Below are 25,308 nucleotides of genomic sequence, written 5' to 3'. Positions count from 1 at the left end.
GGAGGGTGAATTTGAGGTCAGGGTGCAAGTTCGCAGCAAAGTGGATAAAGTTGATGAGCAGGAGGCAGCACCGAAGGAGTCATCAATGGAACGGAGGAAGAGTTGAGAAGCCTTGCCTATATCAGCTTGTTGCATGGATTGCTCCACACAGCCAACAAAAAGGCAGGCATAGCTGCAATGCATCCAGGTAACCATGGCTACCCCTTTGACTTGGAGAAAGTAGGATAAGCCAAAGAAGTTATTGAGGGTGAGCCAGAGGAGGAGACTGCTTGGGTCTTTTGTTGAGAAAGAAACAAAGGGCTTTGAAACCTTTAATATGGGAAATGGAGATTGGATGTCCATTGTGAAAATGAGGCACTTGACTTGAGGGAACTGGATGTTGATAAGGTGATGGAGGGCATGCGAGGTATTGTGAATGTAGGTAGGAAGAGACAGGATTGGCACAGAGAGAGAAGGGCTGTGTGTTCCGGAGGGGGGTTGAGATCTGATTAAGTGGGGGGGGGGGGGGAAGGAGTGGTTAAGACAAGCAGTTGATGTGTCAACAGCAGTGGAAGATAAAAAGATCCAGATCAGGTAAAAACCCAGAATGGGGTGTCCAAAGGCAGGAAGGCTGAAGGCAGAAGGGGTCCTCAGTGAGGGGTGGAAAATCCTGATTGAAGATGTACACATGGAGACCATGGAAGAAGAGTTTGAGCATGTGCAGAACTCATTGGAGTGGAGGCAAAGGATGAAGGTGAGGCCTCTACCTAAGACAGAGCATTCCATCTCAGAGAGGGCAAGGTCAGAGGCAATAGTAAAACCAAGCAGGGGTTAAATAGTAAAGGCCCGGCAGGAGGTCGGATTTGTTAACTGCTTGACTCTGTGCCTACTGGTTTTGTTTTCACCTGTGTGAAAGCTCATTCTTCTCCTGTCTTCCCTATACAACTTCATAACTTTATAGATCTTGAATCACCTTCTCTAATTGGTCTTTCAAACAAGTTTAAACCAACAACCAGGTTGTCCACTAGAGGGACATGAAAAATTGCATGCTCATTGCCAAAGGAAGAGTTGTCTGTTCTGTGACCATTACTTTAGATTTTAACTGTCCTTTAAAAGAACATCTCAGCCTCAAGTATATCACAAATTTTATTAACAATACCACACGGATCAAGAGGATTTTCAAGAGGCAAGAGGCAGATCTTGTTGGAGCAGTCAGCTGTGCATTGTGCTCACACGTACATCTGGAAGCCATATTTCTCTCTGAGGAACTCTTCTCGAGGTCGAAGGTTAAATAATTCCTCCACTGGGGGCCTGATCCAGCGATTGGAGTGGTAAACGCTCTCACCAACCTGCAATGGGAAATGCAGTGAAACCTCTTCAATAATCAAACAGCAGCCCCAACCTTCCAAAATCGGTGAAGATCCCACCTCACCAAATTCACTATGGAAGTGGGGCGGGGCGTTGAACAAACACATCTTCAGAATAACCCTGTGCTTGAAGTATTAAAATCAGAGCAGAGATTGTATCTGATTGCTGTGATTGATGTGGCACCAGGGTAGCATACCAAAACCATTTCCCCTGATCAGGGAACCTTGAGCAAAGGGTCAGGAGTTGGACCAAAGGGAAAATCTGGAACACTGTTCCACAGGGGACAGTGTGAGGTGATTGTGAAGCAAGAGTGTTCTCACATCTATAGCCGAGGCTACTCAATGGAGAAATGCCCTGGTTTCTCCCATCTATCAAATGAGTGGCACAACAGGCCAAAGGTTCTGCCTGCCTGCTGCTGAGCTGAGAGGGGTGCGTGATCCCCGATGCATCTGTTCACTGTTTCATTCCACTCTCAGAAAGACGAAGTGCAATTGCTGTACTGCCTTCAAAATGCACTCCAACCCCAATCAGGGCAAGAACCAGGACAGAAGTCATGTAAATTTCCCTATATACCCAACCTGCTTTCCCCATCCTCAGTGGACTGTTGTTGATGCAAGCAGTGAGGGGGGGGGGGGGGTGCAGAGGGAGGTGAGATGAGACCCACCAGCCCCTTACTATATCCACAGAGCTAATGGACAGGTGCAGCAACTAGGGTCAGTTTTGACCAGAGTTTATGGACCTGCACTCCTCTGGATTTCTTTTTACAAAGAGAAACTAAAGCATGATCTGGGTCTGGTTTACCTTCCAGCCTGGAACATCCTTCATAATCTTTGCCTCCTCCTCAAGGTTCTCTCTTAATAAACGTAGAAACCTAAAAAAAAAGCCATGATCTGAATAAATGATAGTGAAGGCTTGAGGACTGAATGGCCTACTCGCAGGATTTACATGGGTACCCTCTGACCCTTGCACATCCTGTGCGCAGTGTATGAATAACTATTGAATTAAACATTTTTACATCCTACACTTCTGTAAATACACTTCTTTATATACATGGCTTGGTTGCTTTTGAGATATGACTGCAGACTAACTTGCACTACAGGCACACCCCAACTTACAACCTACTTAATTTACATCCATCCACACATACGACCAAATTAAAAAATGCTTATGCGCAATATAGTGCCTGGAGCACAGTTGCTGTTCTGTAGGGGTGCTAGAAAGATGGCAAGAGGAAAAACCTATCCCTTTTAATGGACAAAGAGAAAATATGTGAGGCTATAAAGGGCTCTGCAAGTAGGAAGAGCCATCTTGATTTCTGTGAGCATGCTCGAGTCTTTGGTTGGCGCATACATGATGGGTTCGCGCATTGGAGTTCGGTTGGCACATGAGGGCGGAGAGTTAAAGGCGCAAATTCAATATCATCAGGGCGCTTAACTCTCACACATGCGCAAACCCACCGCTCATGCGCACAGGAATCAAGATGGCTCTTCATACTTGCAGAACCTTTTATAGCCTCACGTATTTTCTTATTGTCCTTTAAAACTGTTGAAATGGTGGCCATGCCCAGCCTCTCGACCCCAGGATGCCGACTAACAAAGTACACACACACATTTTGGCTCTTACATGCCCTGTATTCCTGTTACAGTTTATCAAATACAACATTGGATTTAAAAAGTTAGCTTTAAGATCTTGGTAATCCATGCTCGCAGGGGAAATTCTGACTTGCGTCCATTCCAAGATATGACCGATCCTTTGGCCCCCATTACGGTCGTAAGTTGGGGACTACCTGTATTTTGTGGCAGGTTGCTTCTCCATTCTATTTCCAGCAGACCCCTCTCTGACTTACCGCCTGTCCTGCTCAGCCTGAAGCAATGGCATCATCGCAATACGGGCTTCCAGGTCTTCAATTTGGAGGCGTCTGGGGGGGGGTGGGGGTGGGGAAGAAATAAAATCACACGAAACTGTAAGCCTGTAATAAAAGGTCAATGTAGTAATGGTTCAAGCGTCTGGCAGGTCAGGATGATACACGAGGCAATTACGAGCAAAGAGGGGAGCAAGTGAGTAGCATGTGGAAAGGAATGTTTTAAAAAAGACATAGATTGAGAGATGTTGATGTTTAAAGGGACCTTGTGCACATCCTTGCCCCTGAACGTTGCAAATGGCAATAACAAAAGTTAAATGGCCAACATTACCAGAGGGATTGAGTGCACCAGTAAATTACTGAGATTGAGTTGGGTTCCAGTGAGATGACTTTGGGAGGATAGTTACAACTTTGTTCTCTTTTCCGAAAGGCTAGACTTGCAATGAACACCTATATTCACAGATGGGCAGAGTAATTTTACAAAGGCTCAACACCATGGTTGTCTCCTTCAGCAAACTAGCCTCAAATTGGGGTCAGAGTAACTCAGCCACCTTGGATTGAGACAAATGGTTAATCTTCGGAATTCTCTCCCTCAGAACTGTGGCGTCTCAGTCATTGATTTAAAAGTTTTATGGAGTATTCAGGGAACAAAGAGTTGTGAATAGTGCAGGAAAATCTTAAAATTATCCAGGAGTCTGTGTGGCCCACCAACTTCCAAAAGAGCAAGCCCATTTCCTCATTTTCCCCATCCATACACAACTCACAAACTTCCCTGTGGAATGTGGGAGGAACAGGAGCACACCAAGGAAACTCCTGCAGAGTGGAGCCGGAAGTGAATCCTGATGAAGGGTGGAGACTGCAAAGGGCCAAATGGCCTTCCCTTAATTCAAATTGTGCTGATCATGACTGTACAAGTTTTTGTTCTGACCTCCACCATGGATCCAAACATCACATGGCAGCTCCGAACAGGTGTTATAAAGTAAAATCCATCAACCACAAAGTCTGCGCTCAAGATGCCTGTGCTCGACAGAGTCCACAAGGGGTACCAAACACAGGGGCAGCAGCGGACTGGTGCAGGGAACCAGATACGGGGAGAACATTCTGTGCCCCCTTCCACATGGAGAAGCAGAGATGACCCTACAGGACGGTGCCAGTGAGGGGCTCAGTGGCTGAGGGACCCACACGGGTGACTTGCGGTTGGAGGACCCGCCCGGGCTGCAGGAGACTGGTGCATGTGAACCAGTTTTTGGAACCAAGATTTGAGAAGGTGGTGAGGGCAAGATGGGGGTCCCAAAAGACCTTGGGTGAATTTTTCTCATTGTGTTGGAAGTTTTGGATCTGGAGCTCAGTGTGCCGATGGATCGGATAGGAGACTATGTGGCTGCAGAGGCTGTGGGAGTGCTGGAACACTCAGTTATTCTGAAGGGACTCTCTTTTGCTCTTACCGTAAAAAGATACCAGGCAATAATGCTGGGGACTCTGTCTTCCTTATGGGAAGCAGAAGGAAATTTTGTGTAATATTACATGTTCTGTATTATTACATGACTACAGGAATCTTGAATAAGTAGTTTTCCTTCTGATCTCCACCAGAGGGCACTGATACGAAAATGCTGGAGGAACTCGGGCTGTATCGCAGCATCCATCGGAGGTCAATATACATCACCGACATTTCTGGTCTGAGCCCTTCCTCACGGTATAAGTAAAGTGCTTTTTTTGTAATTCTTTATTTATCCCTCTTTAAATATTCACAGTGACATTTTCTCTTGTTTTTTTCCCCCTTCCCACCCCCTCCAAAAACAGTAAATGTTGAACATATAAAATACAACAAAACAATATCTTTATACAAAAGGAATACAAACAAAAAAGACGTATCATCTACTTATACAGATTAAATCTGGTCGTGTTTATCTTCTTATCATTTTAGGTGGTGGTGATCCGAGGCCTGCTCTTTCTGTTATGTTCCATATATGGTTCCCAGGTTTTTTCAAACATTGTAACTTTGTCTTTTAAATTATATGTGATTTTTTTTTCCAATGGGATACACTTAAACTTGGTTATATATTCCATTAATGTTAATAGTCATATAGTCCAATGTGGCCATCTTGGATCTTTACATTCACTTCTTTTCCATCTCTTCACCACCTCCATCCCCTTTTTTTCCATTACTGTTTTTTAAGTTTTCCTTTTTAATCTCAATATATGACAATGCACTTAAGACATGAAATACCCCAACAATCCCCATAAGCAATAACCCTTTAACCCCAAATGAACCTCCCCTCCTTGGATTGCCCCTTGTTGGCAACCACAACTCCCCTTTCCATTCGGTTTACGAAATTACTCGCCAGCATCAACCGATTTTGCAGTGACCATTATTCTCCTACCCCAGCCCCCTCTTCTCTTATCCATCTTTAAATATACATTATCTTTACTTTATATTTTTACATATTTTTGTATATTTTCTTGCCGGTCTTCCTTCTTGTCACTCCTCCTCCTCCTGTCTTTCAAATGTTCAGCAAATTCTTGGGCTTTCTTTGGGTCCGAAAACAGTCTATTCTGTTCCCCAGGAATAAATACTTTGAGTATTGCTGGATGTCTTAATATAAAGTTATAACCTTTCTTCCATAAGATTGTTTTCGCCGTGTTGAATTCCTTCCTCTTCTTTAAAAGTTCGAAGCTTATGTCCAGGAAAAAAAATGTTTTGTCCTTTATATTCCAACAGCTTACTGTCTTCTCTAACCTTCTTTCTTGCCTGCTCCAGTATGTTCTCTCTTGTCATATATCTTAGAAGTTTTAGCAATATGGATCTCAGTTTTTGATGTGGTAGCGGTTTCGGTACTAGTGCTCTATGCGCCCTTTCGATTTCTATTTCTTCTTGTGAATCTGTCGTTCCCAACACATTCAGGATCCATCCTTTTATAAATTCCTTCATATCCAACCCTTCTTTGCCTTCTTTCAGGCCCAATATTTTTATGTTGTTTCGCCTACTGTAGTTTTCCAATACGTCAATTTTTTGTAACAATAAATCTGGTCTTTCTATTTTTTTTTCGCTCTTCCAACTTCCCTCTTGAATCATTTATCTCCATTTCTGCAGGAGCTTCTCGTTCCTCCTCATTTTCTACTCTTTTCCTTGTTTCAGTCATGACCAACTCTAAGCTTTGCATTTTGTCTTCAGATCTTTTCATTTTTCTTTTGATTGAACTAAATTCTAATGATAGCCATTCTTTTAATGACCCCATTTGTTCTTCAAAAATGGCTTTATCTAAATTTTGTCCTTCTATTTTACCTTCTTCTTTCCTTTGAAATTCTTGGTCTTCTTCCTCCTCTTCTTCTGTGTCTGCATCTATGTCTGTGTCGTCTTCTTCTCTGTATCCGTGTATCTTCATCCTTATCTGGTGAGTTGCTTCTGTATCCTTGCCGGGCCTCCCCCTGCGGGTCGACCCGCTGCCGGCCTCCCCCTGCGGGTCGACCCGCTGCCGGGCCTCCCCCTGCGGGTCGACCCGCTGCCGGGCCTCCCCCTGCGGGTCGACCCGCTGCCGGGCCTCCCCCTGCGGGTCGACCCGCTGCCAGTCGTCCCCCTGCTGGTTGCCCCGTTACAGCTCATCCACCCCACCCTTCATTCTCTTTCTCACCACTCTTCTTTTTTGTTTGCTTCCCCCAGCCGAACGCCCCGATACTGGGCATCTCTCAGCTGGCCACTCCTCAGCCGAGTCCCCCTCCTGCCGGCATTAACCTTTTCTTTTACTTGCGCAGTTGTGCATCTCTTCTTGGCTCTGAGAGCCATTTTTGAAGTCTGCTGGTCGGGAGGACTTTCCCCAGCTCCTCTGGGGACTTTCCAACATCAGAGTTTGGCCACTCCTCTCCACGGTGGCTCTCTGCTCCGACGTGCAGGTAAGGCCTTCTTCTTTCTTCTCCAGTGATTTTCCTTCTTCCCTTTTCTCTGTTATTCTTACTTTTTCTCTTTTGGGAGCCATCTTTTGTCTCTTCTCTGTAACTTTATCTTTCTCTTCCAGTATTTTATGTTTATTGAGCTCTGTTTTTTCAAACTTTTTTTTCTTTTCTCTGAAGAGGGCTGGTTCCACACGACCAGCCACTACTCCATCACGTGACTCCCTCCAGTGAAGTTTTTTCCACTCATACCTTGAGGAAAGGCCCGAGTCCAAAATGTCTGGAATATATCTTTACCTCCTATGGATGCTGCGAGACCTGCCAAGTTCCTCCAGCATTTCCATGTTTTTACTACAATCACAAACTTTGATGTTTCACATCACAATGACGGTGACTGAAGATGGAGCTCAAAGAATGGTCAGGAGACAGGAGCGGAATTCAGCCCATTGAGTCAGCTCTGCCATTCAAATCATGGATGATGTATTTTTCCTCTCATTTTCCTACCTTGTCCCCATAACCTTCAGTCACCCTTAAAATATACCCAATTACTTGGTCTCCACAACCAATGGCAATGAATTCCAGAGATTCACCACCCTCTGACTGAAGGTACTTCTCACCTCTGCTCCAATGGACAGTCCAACAACACATTTCCAGAAAGAATGAATTTCCGGAGAAAGGTGTAGATTCAGAGGAGTTTTCCAGCTCTTAGTCATGCAAAAATAATCTCTTTGAATGTGCTAATAATTGTAATCCCACTAACCTGTAAAACCATTTCACCTTCAAATCTTTCTCTTCTGAAATATCCAAAACAGTGGCTAGTCTGCAAAGACCAAAATATCAACCCCGCCCCCCTCCCCCCTAGGCATTCCCTAATCATCGATGCTTCAGGAGCAAGCCATTCCTTCCACAAAGCACTCTTGAAAACAGGGGTGTGGCAAGATTTAATGTGTAAAGATGAAACCTGCAACTGTCTTTAACTGAACTGCGGGACGTGAATAAGGTAAATAGAGTTTTAGAGGGGTGGTTTGGGAGGAGACATACCGTCGTTCTCTGTTCCACTTGAAGAGCCTCCAGTAGCCAAAGATTAAAATCCCAATTCCAATCCCAAACATGCTGTAACCTACAAATACAAACAAATATGGTGTCAGCACCTCACGAATAATACATTATAAGGTCAGCATAAGGGTGAATCAAACCATTTCCTCCCCTTAAATCAGTGCGCTGCTTCAGATTTGGGCATTTCCCTGGGTTACTGTCCTGAGAGTGGTGGTAAAACTGAGGCCCTGAGGCTTCTTCAGACTTGGTGCAGGATGGGAGACAGGCACGCAGTTCCAATGTGTCAAAAGAGACATTCAGTACTGCCTGTCCAACTTTCTGATAGTTTTGAAAATATTATTTCTGATCCCCGCTGTTTAAAACCATACATATTTACTCAAACAGCTGTCATGAGATGTGAACTCTCATGCTCTTGATGAATTCCTGGATTCTGGATGATTTGCCCAGTAAAACACATGCAACAGGTCATGCAGATTGAAACACAAAAAAAACTTGAATATTTGGAAGAACTCATTTCTGCTTGTCCTTCAAACATGGTAACATGCATCCTCTGTAAACTACATTCACCCCAAGCTCCCAAAACCCTTGGCTCACTGATCTAATGTGTTTGTTTTTAGGAAACGCCTTGATTTAAAAGAAAATCACCCTGGATTTCAAATACCTCCCTGTCCCAACCTCTCCCTCATTCTGTAATCTCTTCTAGCCTTATGACTCTCTGGAGAACTCAGAACTAAACTCTCAACCTAAAGCATCTTCCTCTCATTTATATCACCTCACTAGTGGCAGACATGACCTGAGTGATCTGGATTCTTTGATCTCAAATCTGGGATTCCTTTCATAAATTCACTATGATGACAAGCCTTAAACCCTCCAGTCTCATCGTATGTGGTTCAATGTCAAATTTGGTTTGGTAAAGCTACTGGAGGCGGCTTGAGATTCTTGGTCATGTGAGTGGAGCAGGACCCTTGTTGGAGAGATGTTTGGGAGTCTACAGCAACAGAAACAATGCTAATCAAAAACTGTTGGGGGGGGGGGGGGGAATGAGTACTCTATGTGCAGTCATCACAGAAAATCATCACTCCCAGGCACAAAACTAACAATTCTAAATATTTCCAGAATGCCCCACATTCACCATCTGAGCGATGCTGGCGAGAACAGTTCACAAATCAGATGGCATGATGTCATCTCAGGACAACTTGGATGCCTTACAGCTAAGATTCAAGAGCAAAAACTGTGGGAATGTTGCAGTGTTATTTTCTATAATCACACAGAGCCAAATGTCACTGGTTGGAACAGGTGGCTCTGATTGTACTCTTGGGAAGGGAGCACCAGAATTGAAACTTAGAATGATGATAAATTTCTAAATCAATGTGGCGGAGTCATGCAGCTTTGAAGCAGACTGCTCTGCCCACCACATTCATGCTGACCTGTGGTATCCACCCCTATAAATGCCATGTTCCAGCACTCAATCCACAGTCTTCTCTGCCTCAGGGCATCTTTAGGGATGGTCTTCTTGTACACCCTACAGGCCAGTACTTGCACAGAAAATTGCAGAGCTCTGGAAAGTCTTGAAGAACAGAGATCCAGAGCTGTGAGACCAGAGTTCCCTCAAAGGGATGACACAGGAAAAAGGGTGATGAAGGGGTTTGTCATTCAGACTGGGCACCGACAACGAGAGTGGAGACATCAAGTTCCAGTTCTACAGGACGTTGGTGAGGTTTCAACTGGAAAAAGGTGTGAAATTCTGGTCCCCTTAATGCAGGAAGGAAATGCTTAAATAAACATGGTGTCAAAAAGATTCACAAGTACGTTTCTGGGACATGCAGAGACAGGCATGATAACAAGCATTGGCCATGAGCAGGCCAATGGGATTAGTTCAGGTTAGCAACCTGGCTGGCATGGGTGAGAAGTGAAACATGGAAGATGGCAGGTGCTGTGATTGCAGTAAAAACACACTAGGAACTCAGTGTCAATCGGAGGTAAAGATATAGTGCATTACTGACATTTCAGGCCTGATCCCTTCTTCAATATATAAGCAAAAAGGAAATATTTCCCGAGTGTATTCCAAGTCTTAGCTTTCCTCTACTTGGGGGAATGCTTTAGAACAACGTTTCCCAAACTGGGTTCCGTGGAACCCAGGAGTTCCATGGAAAACCATAGGGGTTCTGTGGAAGAAATGGCAGGTAGTAATACTATCTACCATTCAACCGGTTTTTCTTTAAATTACTTTTTTTTTTAAAACCTCTAAATCACTGTGTTTATGCAATGGCTGCAAACATTTGCCTCCACCAGACCTAAGAAAATAAAATGGCGTAATGAGCAGCGCAGACAACCGACCTGTGCATCATTTACCACAAATAAGGCTCTGATTTCTTCTGGTGTGAGGTTGGCCTTATTTTAAAATTTAAACTGAAAGATATTCCATGCTTGCCTTACTGTATTAAGAATCATGGATCGTTGGATTAAAAAACAAACTAGAAGACAGGATCATTCATCTGAAGTACTGAGGTGCCATGACATAAGGATACATCTAACATTGTGGCCAACATTAAGATCTGTGAGGACAAGAAGCAATTCCATTCATCCATTAAATGTAAATTAGAGAATGGTGAGTTTATTTATTTCCTTATTATACTTGTGTATAATAAGGCAATCATAATAATCAGATCATAATAATCAGATCTTTTAAACTGTAATTGACAATTGGGGATCTGTGATTTCCAAGTGCTCCCAAAAGGGTTCTATGAACTAAAACGTTTGGAAAGCCCTACTTTAATCCGCTTTCAGGTGCTCAGATGCAGATAATGCACCGGCATTTTCTGCCACCTGAACGTGCCGGCATTCGAGCGAACACCAGCTCCTGTGGACTGTGGCCGTAGTCCTACTACTGCTTTCAGGTGCAACGAGAGATTCTCAGAGCCGGAGATCATACCAACGGGAAGAGGGTTAAGTAAGTGCTCCTCCTGGCTGGGTTCTCCACTTTGTAGCCAACCGACAGCCACGTAGGGGTAGAATATGATGCGGCTTTACATTGGAGTATTTTGGCCACCTGAAAGTGGAATCAGGAGGTGCCCAACCCCCCAAGCTCTAGGCTTCCCCCAACATCCCCCCCCCCCCAGCTCCAGGCTTCCCCAACATCAACCCCCCCCCCAAGTTCAAGGCTTCCCCAACACCACCACCCCCCTCGAGCTCCAGGCTTCCCCAAAAACACACCCCCCCCAGCTCCAAGCTCTCCCGCCCCACCACCCCTCCCCGAGCTCCAGGCTCCCACCCCCCCACCACCCCTCCTGGAGCTCCAGGCTTCCCCAACACCCACCTCTCCCCGAGCTGCAGGCTCCTCCCCCCGCCACCACCACCCCTCCCGGAGCTCCAGGCTTCCCCCCCCCCACCACCCCTCCCGGAGCTCCAGGCTTTCCCCACCCCCCCACCAACCCTCCCGGAGCTCCAGGCTTCCCCCCCCCCACCAACCCTCCCGGAGCTCCAGGCTTCCCCAACACCCCCCTCTCCCCGAGCTGCAGGCTCCTCCCCCCGCCACCACCACCCCTCCCGGAGCTCCAGGCTCCCCCCCCCCACCACCAACACCACCCCTCCCGGAGCTCCAGGCTTCCCCCCCACCAACCCTCCCCAAGTTGCAGGCTTTCCCCCCTCTCCCCGAGCTGCAGGCTTTCCCCCCCCTCTCCCCGAGCTGCAGGCTTCCCCCCTCTCCCCGAGCTGCAGGCTTCCCCCCCCCCCCGAGTTCCAGACTTCCCCAACAACACCCCCCCCACCACCAGCTCCAAGCTCCCCCTCCCGAGCTCCAGGCTTCCCCAACACCTCCCCCCCCCCCGAACTGCTGGTTCCTCTGCTCCCCCCAGCTCCAGACTCCCCCCGAACTGCTGGTTTCTCTGCTCCCCCCAGCTCCAGACTCCCCCCGAACTCCCGACTCCCCTTCAACAGTTCCCCAGTCTTCCCCTCCCAGAGCTCCCGACTTCCAGACAACACCCTCCCCCGTCCTACCTGAGGGCCCCCTGCGCGGAATGTTCCGCTTATAATCCACCGGACCGTAGCCACCCGGAGGAGGTAGGTCCTGCTTCACCTTGACATGCACCATTTTCTCGGTTGAATACTACTTCCGGCCAAGCTTGGCAGAGCGGAAGTCCCGCCTCTCTAAGCTGATCGATTGCCTCCGGACCGTCAATCAGGTGATTGGCATGAACTGCATCTCGGAGTTGGGCTAAACTTCATTTCACTTCATGGGTTCATTGTCATTTATTTGGAATTAGTTTCTTTGACAATCCTACTGTTTTGGTGAATAAACAAATAATTGCTCTTTGTGTGACATTACGTTGAGTGTAAAAAAAATTCAAGTGGAACAATCATTGGTCCCTTCTATAATTTTTTATTTATTACTTCACCGTGAACCATATCAATAACAATATATACAATATGTACAAAAATCCATCGCTGTGAACGGTATCTTCAGTGAAGTGTCAGTCCAATTTCATTTTGAAATCCTGCTTTAACTCTGTGAAGGGAGATGGAATAACTTGTCGCTTTGTACAAGGACAATAGCCTCTCCCTCAATTTCAGCAAGACCCGGTTATAAATTTCTAGAGAATGATTGAACCTCTGCATCAATGTTACTGAGGAGGGGAGAGTAGACAGCTTTAAGTTCCTTGGGGTAAACATCTCCAGTGACCTGTCCTGGTCCAACCACGTCGATGCAATGCACAAAAAAGTGCACCTGTCCTCTCTTTCCGCTGAAGCCTGAGAAAATTTCGCATGTCACCTGCATCCGTTAAGTTCTACTAATGCACCATTGAAAGTATCCTGTCAGTGTGCATCACTACGTTGGACGGCAACTGCTCCGCCCAAGACCACAAGAAACTGCAGGGGAATGTGAAGTAAAAACACAATGCTGGAGAAACTCAGCAGGTGTAACAGTATACTTTATGTAGCAAAGATAAAGATATTTCAGCAACGTTTCGGGCTTGAATCCTTCATTAAGGTTACAAGAGGATCGTGAACATGGCTCAGACCATCACACATATCCCTTCCCTTCCATCAAACTCCTGCCGCCTTGGTAAAGCAGCAAATGTATTAAACACTCATCCCAGGGCACCACACTCTCTCCAACCCCATCTTGTCAGGAAGTAGATTCTCAAGTGTGAGATCATGCAACCACTAAATATAATCACACTGTAATTAGACTCCTGAATAAACCGCTAAATTGTTGTTTTCTCTCAGTACCAACTGCTCTCTCTATATAATGCACTTCTGTACTTTTCTACTATCTTACTTGTTGAAATATCTGTTGGTTCTCCAGAGAGTTTTTACATATCAGTTTGAATCAGTGTCCCCTCCATCAAAATCTGTGACGACAGAGAATACCTATCATGTCATTCCTTCAGTCAGATTAGGAAATAAACAGGAGTAGATATATGAACCCCTTGGGACTGCTTCACCACTCATTAAAGCTGGTTGTTCTGATTTTATTTGCCAAAATATTAAGTACAGTTATATGATTTGGCGTCCGCCTAATTAACCTACACCGCCGGTACGGACTCGTGGACCGAAATGTTCTGTATTTATGAATTAAAAGGTTGACCACCCCTGCCCAGATAGAGAATTTCAAAGTGACCTTCCCCGTGTTCCGACAGTCAGCCCCTCCTTCCCAGTTCTCAGCTTCTTGGAAACAACCTCAGAATTTTATCACTCTTAAGGAGAACAGCTTTCATTCGTTGACTTCCTATCGTTTAAGCCTTGTATAACAGCTCCCTTCTCCAGGAACGAAGGTGTTGAGGCTGCACCTTTAAGACAATTACTGTAATATCCTTCCTTAAATAAAGGGGGCAACATTCTACATTGCATTCCGCATGTGATTTTACTCTTGCTTACAATACATTCCGAGGTCTTCCTTGCTTGCTGCCTTCATTATGTTTGGACGAGAAACTGAGCTGAGAAACAGCTTCTTCTCGCAGACAGCAAGACTTCTGAACCACTGAATGAACTGCTCAAACAAACCCTCCGAGATTCTAACATTTACATTACCAACGTTTCGGGCTTCAGTCCTTCATCAAGGGATGCTACAAAAAGTACATTGAGCATTGTTTGTTTTTAACTGCATGCTTCGTTTGTCGGTATGTATTATGTCTGGATGTGTATCTGCATTTTTGTACACCGAAGCTGTTTTGTCGGGTTGGACTTGCACAATCAGATGACAATAAACTTGAACGTGGAACCCCAGCTCTCCCTGAGCACCAAAGGAGAACGTTCTCATATTTCGGCCAAGGTGCAAATTTCATTTTGCACACCTTCAAACTATTTAATCCGTTGCACACAGCTCCAACGATCCTGGTCTTCTCGCCCCCGTCTCTGCAGCAGCAGCCAACGTGCCCACAACAGACTGCTCCCCACTCCACCGCTTCCTCATGACGTCACGGCTTCCCCAGGCCGCACCCCCAGCTCTCGGGCCGGGTCCAACTTCTCGCGATGTTTGTCGCGGATGCGGGTAAGATGGCGGCGGTTGGCGCTAGCGGCCCTCAGCAGCAACAACCCCAGGCGCAGCCGCAGCCCCAACCTCCTCAGCAGCCGTCTCAGTACACGGACGCCTGGTACCTGGCCTTGCTGGGCTTCGCCGAGAACTTCCGCACGGCCAGTCCGCCCAAGATCAAGCTCTGCGTGCACTGTCTGCAGGCCATCTTCCAGTTCAAGCCGTCGCAGCGCATCGAGGCCCGCACCCACCTGCAACTCGGCAGCGTTCTGTACCACCACACCAAGAACACGGATCAGGCTCGCTCGCACTTGGAGAAGGCGGTGAGCAGCGGACAGCGCATCGCAATCGGACATGGGAGTTGAGGATGAGCAAGAAAAGTGCCCGCCCCCTGCCCCTACCCATCGCCGATACCTGGTGTCCTCTTCCTTAACCTGGTCCTCTCTGCTCCTCGCTCGACCCCCCCCCCCCCCCCCCCCGTTTCGATCAGGGACCTTGTCACTGTCCTACACACAACAGGAAACCTTTGACGAAAGAGTACTCAAAAATTGAGCTATGTAGGGCATTTTGCCCTTGTTCAATGTAGTGGTGTTATTGAGGAAAGTTTCACTTTTTGTGGATCTTGTTGAATGTTAATATCTCTCACAGGCAAAGTTTTACTTATCAGAATGTTGCTATTTTGTCAAAAAAATGAAATATTGTGTAAACAGCAGTGAGTTAAATGATCATGGGGCAGCATTGATTGAGGGGTTATATTAATCAACATATTGCAATAATTTATTGACTATTTTGATAGTTTACCTTCAGCATTATCTCTGTTTATGTTTCTGCTATTGAATGTGTAAAAATGTTTCAGATATTTTGTGTTTATGTTTGTTATAACATTAGTGAGCTGTTTTCCATCTGCATTTAGAGCAGGCATAAATTATAACTGCATAGTGGAGAACTCTGTCCATTGTGCAAACCCACATCCATTAGTACCATCTATGACTATTCTCCATAGTCACGTGAAGAAGAGACCAGTTATAATTCAATATATCAGGAATAGATTGTGATTTTTAACTTGTTTAAAAAAAGAGAAATCAAGGTGGGCAGAGCAGAACATGGGAAATGAAAAATAAATGCAAAACTTGCATTTATGAGTAGCACAGTGGTGTTGCCATTAGTGTTGCTGAGTATGGGTGCTCTCTGTAGAGTTTTCATGTCTGTGGGTTTCTGCTGAGTGCTCTGGTGTCCTCCCATCTCCTAAACATTAATGGGCTATAAGAAGAGAATTTGCAATAAAATGAGATTTAGAGGTGTGGAGGAACAGGGATGCCTTGGGGTTTATGTGCACAGATAATTAAAGTTTAGAGGACAAGTATACAGTTTATGTTTAAAAAGCAAGCATTCAAGATGTTATCTATTATTAACCAAACCCATAAGAGCAGTATGCTAGAACAATGTGCAGCACCAATTAAACCACAGCTTGAGAATTGCATACAGTTTTAGTCATCATATTACAAGATACAATTTCTAGAGAGAGTGCAGAGGCAATTTATACAAGTGTGGTTGGGACTGGAAAATTTTACCGATGAGGAAAGATTGGATACATTTGCAGATGACACGAGGATTGAGATATGGGCCAACTGGAAAAATGGCCTGTTAAATGGAGGATGGAATTTAATGCAGACAAGAGTGAGGTGTTGCATTTCAGGAAGACAAATCAAGGTAGGACATGGAAAACAGTATGGGAACTGAGGAATGCAGTAGAACAGAGGGATCTGGGAATACAGATGCATAATTCCTGGAAAGTGGCATCACAGGTAGATAGTTGATTTTAAAAGTGATTTTGGCATGTTGGTCTTCATAAATCAAAGTTTTGAGTATAGGAGTTGGGATGTTATGGTAAAGTTGTGATGAGGCCATATTTGGAGTGTTGTGTGTCCAGTTTTGGTCACGTAACTCCAGGAAAGATTATCAATAAGATAGAGTGCAGAGAAGATTTACTAGATCTTGCCTGGACTTCAGGAACTGAGTTACAGGGGAAGGTTAAACAGATTATGACTTTATTCCCTGGAGCATAGAAGAATGAGGGGAGATTTGATAGAGTTATTTAATATTATGAGGGGATAGACAGAGTAAATGTAGCCAGGCTTTTTCCACTGAGGGTAGATGAGATATGAACCAGACAACGTGGGTTAAGGTGAAAGGAGGAATGTTTAAAGGGAACTTCTTCATTCAGAGGGTGGTGAGAATGTGGAATGAGCTGCCAGCTGAAATGGTGGATATGGGTTTGATTTTGACATTTAAGAGAAATTTGGATAGATGGCAGGGCTTTGTGGGGGGGGGGGGGGGGGGGGCGCACTATGGTCCAGGTTGTGGGTCAATAGGCCAAGACAGAATAATAGTTTGTCACAAACAAAAAGGGCCCATATCCTTGCTATGGTTATTTGATTACTTATCTTTTTGGAACAGAAGAGGCTGAGGGAAGATTTAATTGAGATGTATATAATTATGGGGTCTACTTAGAGTAAACAACAATTATTCCTTTGTTAAAGAAGACCAACTTGAAATTATAGACTGATGACCCTTGCCTCCATGGTAGGGAAATTACTGGAGAAGATTTTTGGAGTCAGGGTCCACTCTCATCTGAAAAAGCTTACACCTATTAGAGATAGCAGAGCTTTGTGTGGGAAGGTCACGTCTCTCAGTTGATTTTTTGAGGAGGAGATATTGGCTACTTGGAGTTTATTAAAATATTCAGTGAAGCACCTTATGGATTTTTTCAAATATTTCATTTTTTAGAAATTTTCAATATCACTATATTATATTATTTCCTACAAAGAAAAACCCCTCTCCCCTCCCCCTACAAAATATAAAACCATACCTCGTCCAAGCTCATACTTGCACAATCCATAAAATCTATAAAAGATCTATGTGGGGAAGTCACATCTGCTTGTATTGTAACAACATCTGTTGTTAGCATTATAATTGGGCCCCTATATGATCCAAATAAGGCTGCCATATCTTGACAAATATATCATACTTGGTTTTTTTTTAAGATTGTAGTTTTCTCCATAGGTATACAACTATCATCTCTTCAGTCCATTGTGCTCTGAGTAAAGGAAAGTTGGACAAAGTACTGATAGTTACAATACACTTCTTAGCTACTCCTAAAGCTATTTTGACAAAATAAATTAAGAATTTATTACTTATTTCAATAAAATTACCCGCCAAAAAAAGCTGCGGGTTGCCTGGGAATGCCACCCCCGTTATCCTTGTCAATGTTTCAGCAATATCTTGCCAAAAAGGATTCACCTTCACACACGACCAAGTTCATGTTTCAATCCCACATCTAAAACACATCTCCAATATTTAGATTTTGACCTGTGCATCTTCTGTGGCGTAATATACAGTATAATTGGTGTAGGAAGTTACACTGAACCAATCCATATCTTGCATTTATAATTGATGTCATACTATCTGAACAACAATCCATACATCATCTTTCTGATATTACAACACCAATGTCTGACTCCCATCGCTTCTCAACCATTAAAAAAAAAGTGGATTCTGAGGAAGGCTGTCAGAGGAAGCAGCAGGATTTGTAACAGCAGTCATAAAATGGCAGATGGATCCAAACAAGTGTGAAAGATTGAAACAGAAGAAATAGGGGCAGGAGTTGGCTATCTGGCCTGTTGAGCCTGCTCCGCCATTCACTGTGATCATGTGACAATGTGATAGGTTCATTGTCACCTCCCTGCCTTTTCTCCATTTCCCTTAATTCCCATACCATGTAGAAATCTATCCAACCTTGTCTTAAATACTGTGTATTTACTGAGTTTGTCTCCACTACTTCAATAGGCCACGAATTCCACTGATTCACTACCCTCTGGGTAAAGCAGTTCGTCCCTCATCTCTGAACTTGCAGCACATTCACTGGTTGAAATGAAACACTAAAGTCTACAGATACTGTGATTATAGTTCAAATGCATTAAGTGCTAGAAGAACTTGGCAGTGTCCATGCTAGGTAAAGGTATATAACTGATGTTTTGGTTCTTCCAGCATTTCTGTGTTAAAGATTGCAAGATCGGAGGGGAGTTTGAAGTTTAAGTAGCAGATTCAAAAGAGTACGGTTGACAGGAGCTATTATGATAATGAGGAAATAATGATTAGGCTGCATCAAACTGGTGCTGCTCAATTAATGAAGATATTGGACAGTGAAGTTTCCTTTGATGGAAAAAGAAATGGATATAAAGAAATTTTGCAATAAAGAATCCCTTGTGTGAGCATGCCAAGTTGTTATGTCACAGGGTAGATTTTACTGATTTGCAATATCACCAATGTGACTAATTAAAAAAAAATTTTTTCTTCTCTTTCAGTGGTTAATATCCCAACAAGTATCCTTTTTATTCTAAACAAAGGTAAAGTGAGTAGCTGGTGGCTTAGCGGTGGTCTTGCTGAAGAAGTGTTGCTTTTCTCATTTTAATTCTTGCTAATCATTTTTTTCTTGCAATCAAGAATGATTATACCCAGATCAAGCAAATTAGTGCATTGCATCTCATTGCTTGGATTCAGCAGAAGTGGTTCTGGAGTCTAAGCACTGGCCTGAAGAACAATGTAAAATGAAAATGAGAATTCAATGATAAATTAAGCCATTTGAATCCATGTCCAAAAGGCAGACAGAAAGGTGACTCCATAATTTGCTCTGTAACATTTTTTAAGTAAAATATCATTCATTCTTATTGTAAAACCATAATGCTGGATAAACTCAGCAGGTCAAACAGTGTAGCAAACAGTTTATGTAGCAAAGATAAAGATGCATAACATTTTGGGCTTGAGCCTTTCATTAAGGTTTGAACAAAATGTAGGCATGCACCTGGATTCAGGCACCTGCCTACAGTCTGCTCATATGTAAATGAAGGGCTCAATTTGAAACCTTGATTATGGCACCTGGCTACATTTTGCTCATACCTTGATGAAGGGCTAATGCCTGAAAATTTGGGTATGGAACCTGCCTACCTTTTGCTCATATCTTGATGAAGGGCTGAAGCCCAAAATGTTGGTATGGTACCTGCCTACATCTTTTTCATATTTTGATGAAGGGCTGAAGCCCAAAATGTTGGTTATGTATCTATCTTTGCTATGTAAAGTACACTGCTTGACCTCCTGAGTGTCTCCAACATCGTGTTTATACTTCAACCATGGTGGCTGCAGCCTTTCATTTTTACCCCCTTCATTCTGTAGTCCTTTTGGTTCACTTTGTAATCCAATTTATGCTTCTTTGCTGTAAACATATTGGAGTGAATCTTGCAGCCCTTGCCCCAAGCTCAGTATAGCTACAGAACTCCTGCTTATATTTGTGCCTCAAAAAAAAGTTTTGTCTGTGGCTACCCTTCCTAGCTCCGCTTTCTTTCCTCTCCAGTGCCCCAAGAGTTTCCATTTACTCTTTCTTTCTTGATCATGCGGACATTCCAATAATATCATCGATGGATGAGAGGTCAGCTGTGACAACGTTCAGTTCCAGTGCCCATTGCCTATCTTGACCACTATACCACCTATGCATCACCTGCTGGTATGGCATCCATTGTTAGATAATCAGCAGATTCCTCCAGGGAGGATTGAAGACGTATTATTTAATTACTCCAACAAACTTGTAATTTTTTTCACACCAGTTCAATCCCATTTTATCCTCAAAAGCTGACTACTTTCATCTCTAGTTTTATTTTTTTCATTCCACCCTGGTCCACCTCTTAGTGAAATCCTCCACGAATCCTTTATTTTCTCATTAACTGTTTCAGTATTCTAGCCAATCTCTCATCTTCTATCCTCTTAAAATGATAAAACAGAAATTCTCTTCACTGAAATCTAATCTCCATCTCCCCAGACTTGCTAATTTACACTGCTCCCCCAACAATTACAATTTGAGATGCACCGTCTTTCATTTACATTCCATCATAGTTACTTTTCCTATCTGCATTCTCCAGTCATGTGTCCTCAATACTATGTTCCTATGTTTTTTTTCTCCTCGAGCTTGGATGACTAACAAAATTTTCAGTTTCAAAGATTAGAATTTGCTTCCTAAATGTTTGAGTCTCATCATCTTCCACTCTTCCATGATTTTCTTTAAAATCCACCTCTGTTTTTGCTTCCTTGCTTTGCTTTCTTCTGGAGTTTTGTGCCTCTCAGATATAGTGCAGTTCTTCTTCTTGTTGGTTTTCAAATTTCTACCCCACACTTACTGGGGTCGTTGGATGGAGAAGGTGGAAAATGATTGTTTCTCAGTGACAGCTATATTTTAGGGAGTTGTTAAAATTCATTATACATTTGGTCTTAATGGTTACTTGTTTTGATTCCATTCTGCCACGTTGGAAATTGTACATCTGGCAAATTTCTGAATAACATTGTGGACATTTGTGCATTAGTTCTTCAAAATTCTACCCTCAGACCTAATGTTGCAACGCTTTTAGAAAGCAGAGGGGAAAGTGGTTTGAAATAACAATATTCAAATGATTATTTTTGATGTATCCTTAATGTGAGTGTGTTAGATTCCACAGTTTGAAGATATCAAATTTGAAGCAGCCAGCCTTCTGTCAGAGTTATATTGTCACCAGGTAAGACCAAAAAAAATCTTTTTAGCTTTTTGTTAAAAGTTGATCACAAGAAACTAAGAGAATTGGTTATTGAAAACATTAATTGTTTCTCTTTCTCAGGATGCTGCCCGACCACACACTATGTGTTTTTAGCAATACATGTTTATTTGAAGTTTTCAATATTTGTGATCTTATGTTTTCAATTGGAGACTATTCAGAAGTAGGAAAGAGAAAGAAGATAATTTTAATGCAGAGAAAATGGCTGGAAGAATGAATCAAGAATCTGGGTTGAGACCAGATTAATTGGATTCATGGACAGTTGGATGGGATTACTCCAATTCTTTTGTTGTGTCTCGCTAATTGCAGGGCTGTAATATGTGCCCTGAATGTTATGTTTAAGCAACAGAGAGTAAAACTTGTCGAGATCAAACATGTACGAGTTACAGCAGAAATGTCCAGTTCTGATAGAGAATGTAGGTTACCTGAAGATGGAGAATTCAATACAGAGTTCAATCTGCAATTCGCCCAGGTGGAAGATGAGGTGTTTGGATGAGCTTCTGCTGGGCAGTTGGTGAAATGGTGCAGGAGGCCGCAGAGGTCAGGGTGGTTGGAGAATTAAAGTCTAAACACGGAAATGCTCAAGGAACTCAGCCGGTCTCGCAGTGTCCATAGGAGGTAAATGTACGTTTCGGGCCTGAGCCCTTCCTCAAGGTAGAAGGAAGCTTTGTTTGCTTTCTCCACTGAAGAGGAGGCCACATTGTGAATACTTAATACAGGAAAAAGTGCAAGTGATCACTGCCTCACCTGGAAAGAGTTTGGATGTTGGGTAGAGAAGAGATTAAAGGACATATCCTGAGGCTGCACAGAAAAGTATTATAACACCATGTGTTTGTTGTGGATAGAAAAGCAGACCAGGGACTCAGAAGGGGAACAGTTCCATCATTGCTGAAGGGGAGGAGAATGTGTCTGGTGATAGAATCTTTTTCAAGCTGAAATAAATTGTGGTTGATTTAAATCTGGCTCAGTAGACATTTCCAAATACTTTTGCACAAGATAATTGATTTGGTCTAAGCCTGATCAAATGAGTGATCTGCATCGAATCTAACTGGAGTTTGCCATTTGCTGACAGGAGAGTGTCCAATGGGAGAAGTCAGAAATTTGGTTTGTTCCCTTTTCTCATTGTCCAATGGCATCAGAAGAATTGATTGTATGTCTTGTGAATACCATTCAGCTTCAAATATTCACTGCCATTGAAGCCATGTGACTAAACCTTTCGTTGATTTTTGTTAACTTTTGAAATGTGCATTTTATGATTTTATTGCAGACTTGTATGAAATGTTTTCAGTCAGGAAACATTTGCTTGCAACTTCGTGCAGTAGTTTGCTTAAGGAGAGGAATTGTGTAAATGTAGGTAAAAGATGTTCATGATTCCACTTACTAAGTTGTGGAAACAACCAGCAATAAATCAATAAATACTTGCATTAATTGGAGCTATCAAAGATGTGGTTATATCCAACATGAATGTAAATTTAAGCAATATTTTCACAAGAGCAATATCAGAGATTGGAAATAACATTAGAAAATGCTGAAAGCACTCAACTGGTCAGACAGGGTATGTGAGCAGAAAAGCAGAGTTAACATGTCAGGTTGAAAACCCTTCATTGGGGTTGACTGGATAAGAGCAATCCTGGGCTGCATCTTACCACCACATTCTCCATCTCACTGACTTCTGTGGCCTCTTGCATTGTTTCAATGAGGTTCAACACAGTACCTCCTCTTCTAACTGAGCAGATTGCAAATTGGACTCCATACTGAATTGTCCAACATCAGATAAATTCCTTTGTCTCCATCAAAACCAGCCATATCTGCTGTAACTTGTACATCTGGGATTTTGGCTCAGTTTTACTCTCTGTTAACTACAACCGTATCTGCTGAGCATATGGTAAAGCCCAGCTATTAGCAACACAAAACAGAAAAAGCAGTGATTTTGTCCAACTAACTGAAGGAGAACAAAAGAAGCACAATGAAGTTACTGAGGAGAAAGCCAACAGTTTTAAGGATCATATCGATTGAAAATGGATGGTGGTATTTGAAATACGGTTCTGGGGACCATTTCTGCCAACTGATTCAATGAATGGAAGTTGTTCCAGAGGGGATTATATTGTGATTTGATGATCAGAAAATGGGGCCACAGTCAATGGTTTAGAAAAACAAAATAAACTACAAAGGGGATTAGTGACAGGCGGAATTTAATATTTCCAAGAGTACAATGAGACATTTATTTCATAGGATAGCAATAATTATCCATGGAATGGACTGGTCTTGTTGCAGTGGAAGAGTTTGGATGGATGGGTGTTTGCCGTTGATGGGAGCTGTTTAATGGAATCATCAAAACTTGCAAGAACTGTAGATTTCCTAATGAATAGTTAAAAGCCAAGGCACAAGTTTAAAAACTCAGTGAACATGCAATATTGGGCTTCTCCTTCTGGGAAGGATATTGTGGTTTTCGAGAGGATATTACAAAATCTCCCTTGGGTATTTTTTTGTGTGAGGAAGCACAATGTGAAATTTAAAAAAAAAATCTTTCTTCATCAAAATGGCACCGATTCCAAGCAATACAGATGATGTGTTTGAAGTTCTGCAAGGGTGGGAGGGAATAATGTAAGTGCAGCTGACAATCCTGAAATATGGTACCAAAGATCCGCAAGTAAGGGCACAAAATTTAGGGCTATGATGTTAAAGTGCCCACTTCTTGAATTATTGGTTAATACAAAAACAGGAGGAAGATGGAAAATGGACAGAAAGGATAACTGTTTTATGGGTGAATGCTGGCTCAGATGAGTTGGCTACAATTACCAATATCCTTGTACTTTTCACAGGGTCATTTTAAATATGAGTTATGAAGCAGGAAAGCAACATGCGCCTTCCTCCAGTGCTGTGGTACTTTGTCAAAAACTCTCCCTTCTGGCTTCAGTGCAGACTCTGAAACGATTTTAAATCTTTTCTTTTGTTTCTGTTCAGTTCAACTGCCTCTACTTTTAAATCTTTTCCTGATATTTCATTGAATGGTTGTCTTCATTCTATTCTGTTGGCCTATTGCTGGTTAAAAATATTTTCTCTCATCTAATTTCAATGAGCAGTGAGAGTTTGGACTAGGAAAGGATAGAACTACAGTAGAATCTCAATTATCTGGCATGTATGGGGATCACGGATACCGTTTATGCTAATTTTCCCGTTGACTGAGACTCGCTCTTCCAATGCCTAAATAATACACCTACATTAAGAATGCATCATTTAAAAGACAAAAAAACATGCAAAATGTAAAGTAATTTGAAAAAAAAAACACTATTGCAGACTTATGTAAAGTTTACTTTCATCCGGTTACTGGGACTGTAACAGTGTTGCACTCGCCACTACATTAACCATGCTGCTGTCATAATTAACACCCCTTCCCTCAAGTTTACAGATAAAGCCTTACTAGTATACTTCATACTAATAAAAAATGAAGACTCTTACATGGCAGGGATAGGGAGACACTTTGGGAAAAGCGGCATCGGCCAGCTTTTCATCCTGGGCACCACCATTTCTACCCAGTGTGAGCAGAGTGAAGCTTTTCCTTTCCCTGGTCTTCCAGTTCTCCCCAACAGGTAGCTAGTGGGTTCAAAATTCAGGGCAGTCATTTTAATATTGAATGCCTTTATTTGGTTAATTTTCCCTGCAGAGTTGTTTTGTGGTTCCTTGTAAAGGGACAAAATGAACAGGAAGGAAGATGGCACATATTTCATCTCTCTTCATCTGCTGTAATTTACAGATGGGTTTAAATTTACAAGGTAGTATGCAAAGATGGACGGAGAGGAAATTTTAATCACCAAGAGGAGTCGGGAATAAAATCCTTAGTTGAATTGAGGGAAGCTTTATCTTTTGGGAGCAATGGGACACCTGAATAGGAGGAGTGCAGTGAGGGAGATTCTGACAGGCCACAAGTGCAAGGTCCATATCTGGTTGGGTTCTAAAAGGACAAAGTCTGGCATTTAGTACCAGCACTTTGAAAGCCATATTTAGAAAGAATACTGGTTTCACAGGGTTGAGGACCTGGGAAAGGACATGATGGT

The 25,308-nt window shown here is 43.1% G+C and overlaps 2 protein-coding genes across 2 annotated transcripts in view; one reads left to right on the top strand and one right to left on the bottom strand.

Annotated features, from left to right (window-relative positions):
• Window positions 1-1,107: 1,107 nt before the first annotated feature.
• Window positions 1,108-12,278, bottom strand: ndufa13 (NADH:ubiquinone oxidoreductase subunit A13). The gene is made up of 5 exons (XM_069928625.1): window positions 12,146-12,278; window positions 8,135-8,213; window positions 3,194-3,265; window positions 2,149-2,218; window positions 1,108-1,328 (listed from the first exon to the last, which is right to left on the bottom strand). Exons 1-5 carry the CDS (start codon window positions 12,237-12,239, stop codon window positions 1,209-1,211), a joined length of 435 nt encoding a protein of 144 aa, XP_069784726.1. The 5' UTR covers window positions 12,240-12,278; the 3' UTR covers window positions 1,108-1,208.
• A 2,318-nt stretch (window positions 12,279-14,596) lies between these two features.
• Window positions 14,597-25,308, top strand: part of mau2 (MAU2 sister chromatid cohesion factor) — a 46,472-nt gene continuing 35,760 nt past the window's right edge. The window contains exons 1-3 of the mRNA XM_069923236.1: window positions 14,597-14,944; window positions 18,986-19,003; window positions 21,152-21,217. Of these exons, the coding sequence (XP_069779337.1) occupies window positions 14,621-14,944; window positions 18,986-19,003; window positions 21,152-21,217 (408 nt within the window). The 5' untranslated portion in view covers window positions 14,597-14,620. The remainder of the gene's footprint in view (window positions 14,945-18,985; window positions 19,004-21,151; window positions 21,218-25,308) is intronic.

Source organism: Narcine bancroftii, chromosome 3, assembly GCF_036971445.1.
Source record: "Narcine bancroftii isolate sNarBan1 chromosome 3, sNarBan1.hap1, whole genome shotgun sequence".
Lineage (NCBI taxonomy): Eukaryota > Metazoa > Chordata > Chondrichthyes > Torpediniformes > Narcinidae > Narcine > Narcine bancroftii.
The sequence above is the reverse complement of the archived record's forward strand: the minus strand, read 5'-3'. Positions and strand labels throughout refer to the sequence as shown.

Bases quoted from the DNA above. Each gene is read 5' to 3' on its own strand.
- ndufa13 (XM_069928625.1), bottom strand. From the start codon at position 12,239: ATGGTGCATGTCAAGGTGAAGCAGGACCTACCTCCTCCGGGTGGCTAC. The intron at 8,214-12,145 runs GTAGGACGGGGG...TTGTATTTGTAG, and splicing joins TCCGCGCAGGGGGCCCTCAG to GTTACAGCATGTTTGGGATT. The intron at 2,219-3,193 runs GTAAGTCAGAGA...CTTTTTTTTTAG, and splicing joins CAGGCTGAGCAGGACAGGCG to GTTTCTACGTTTATTAAGAG.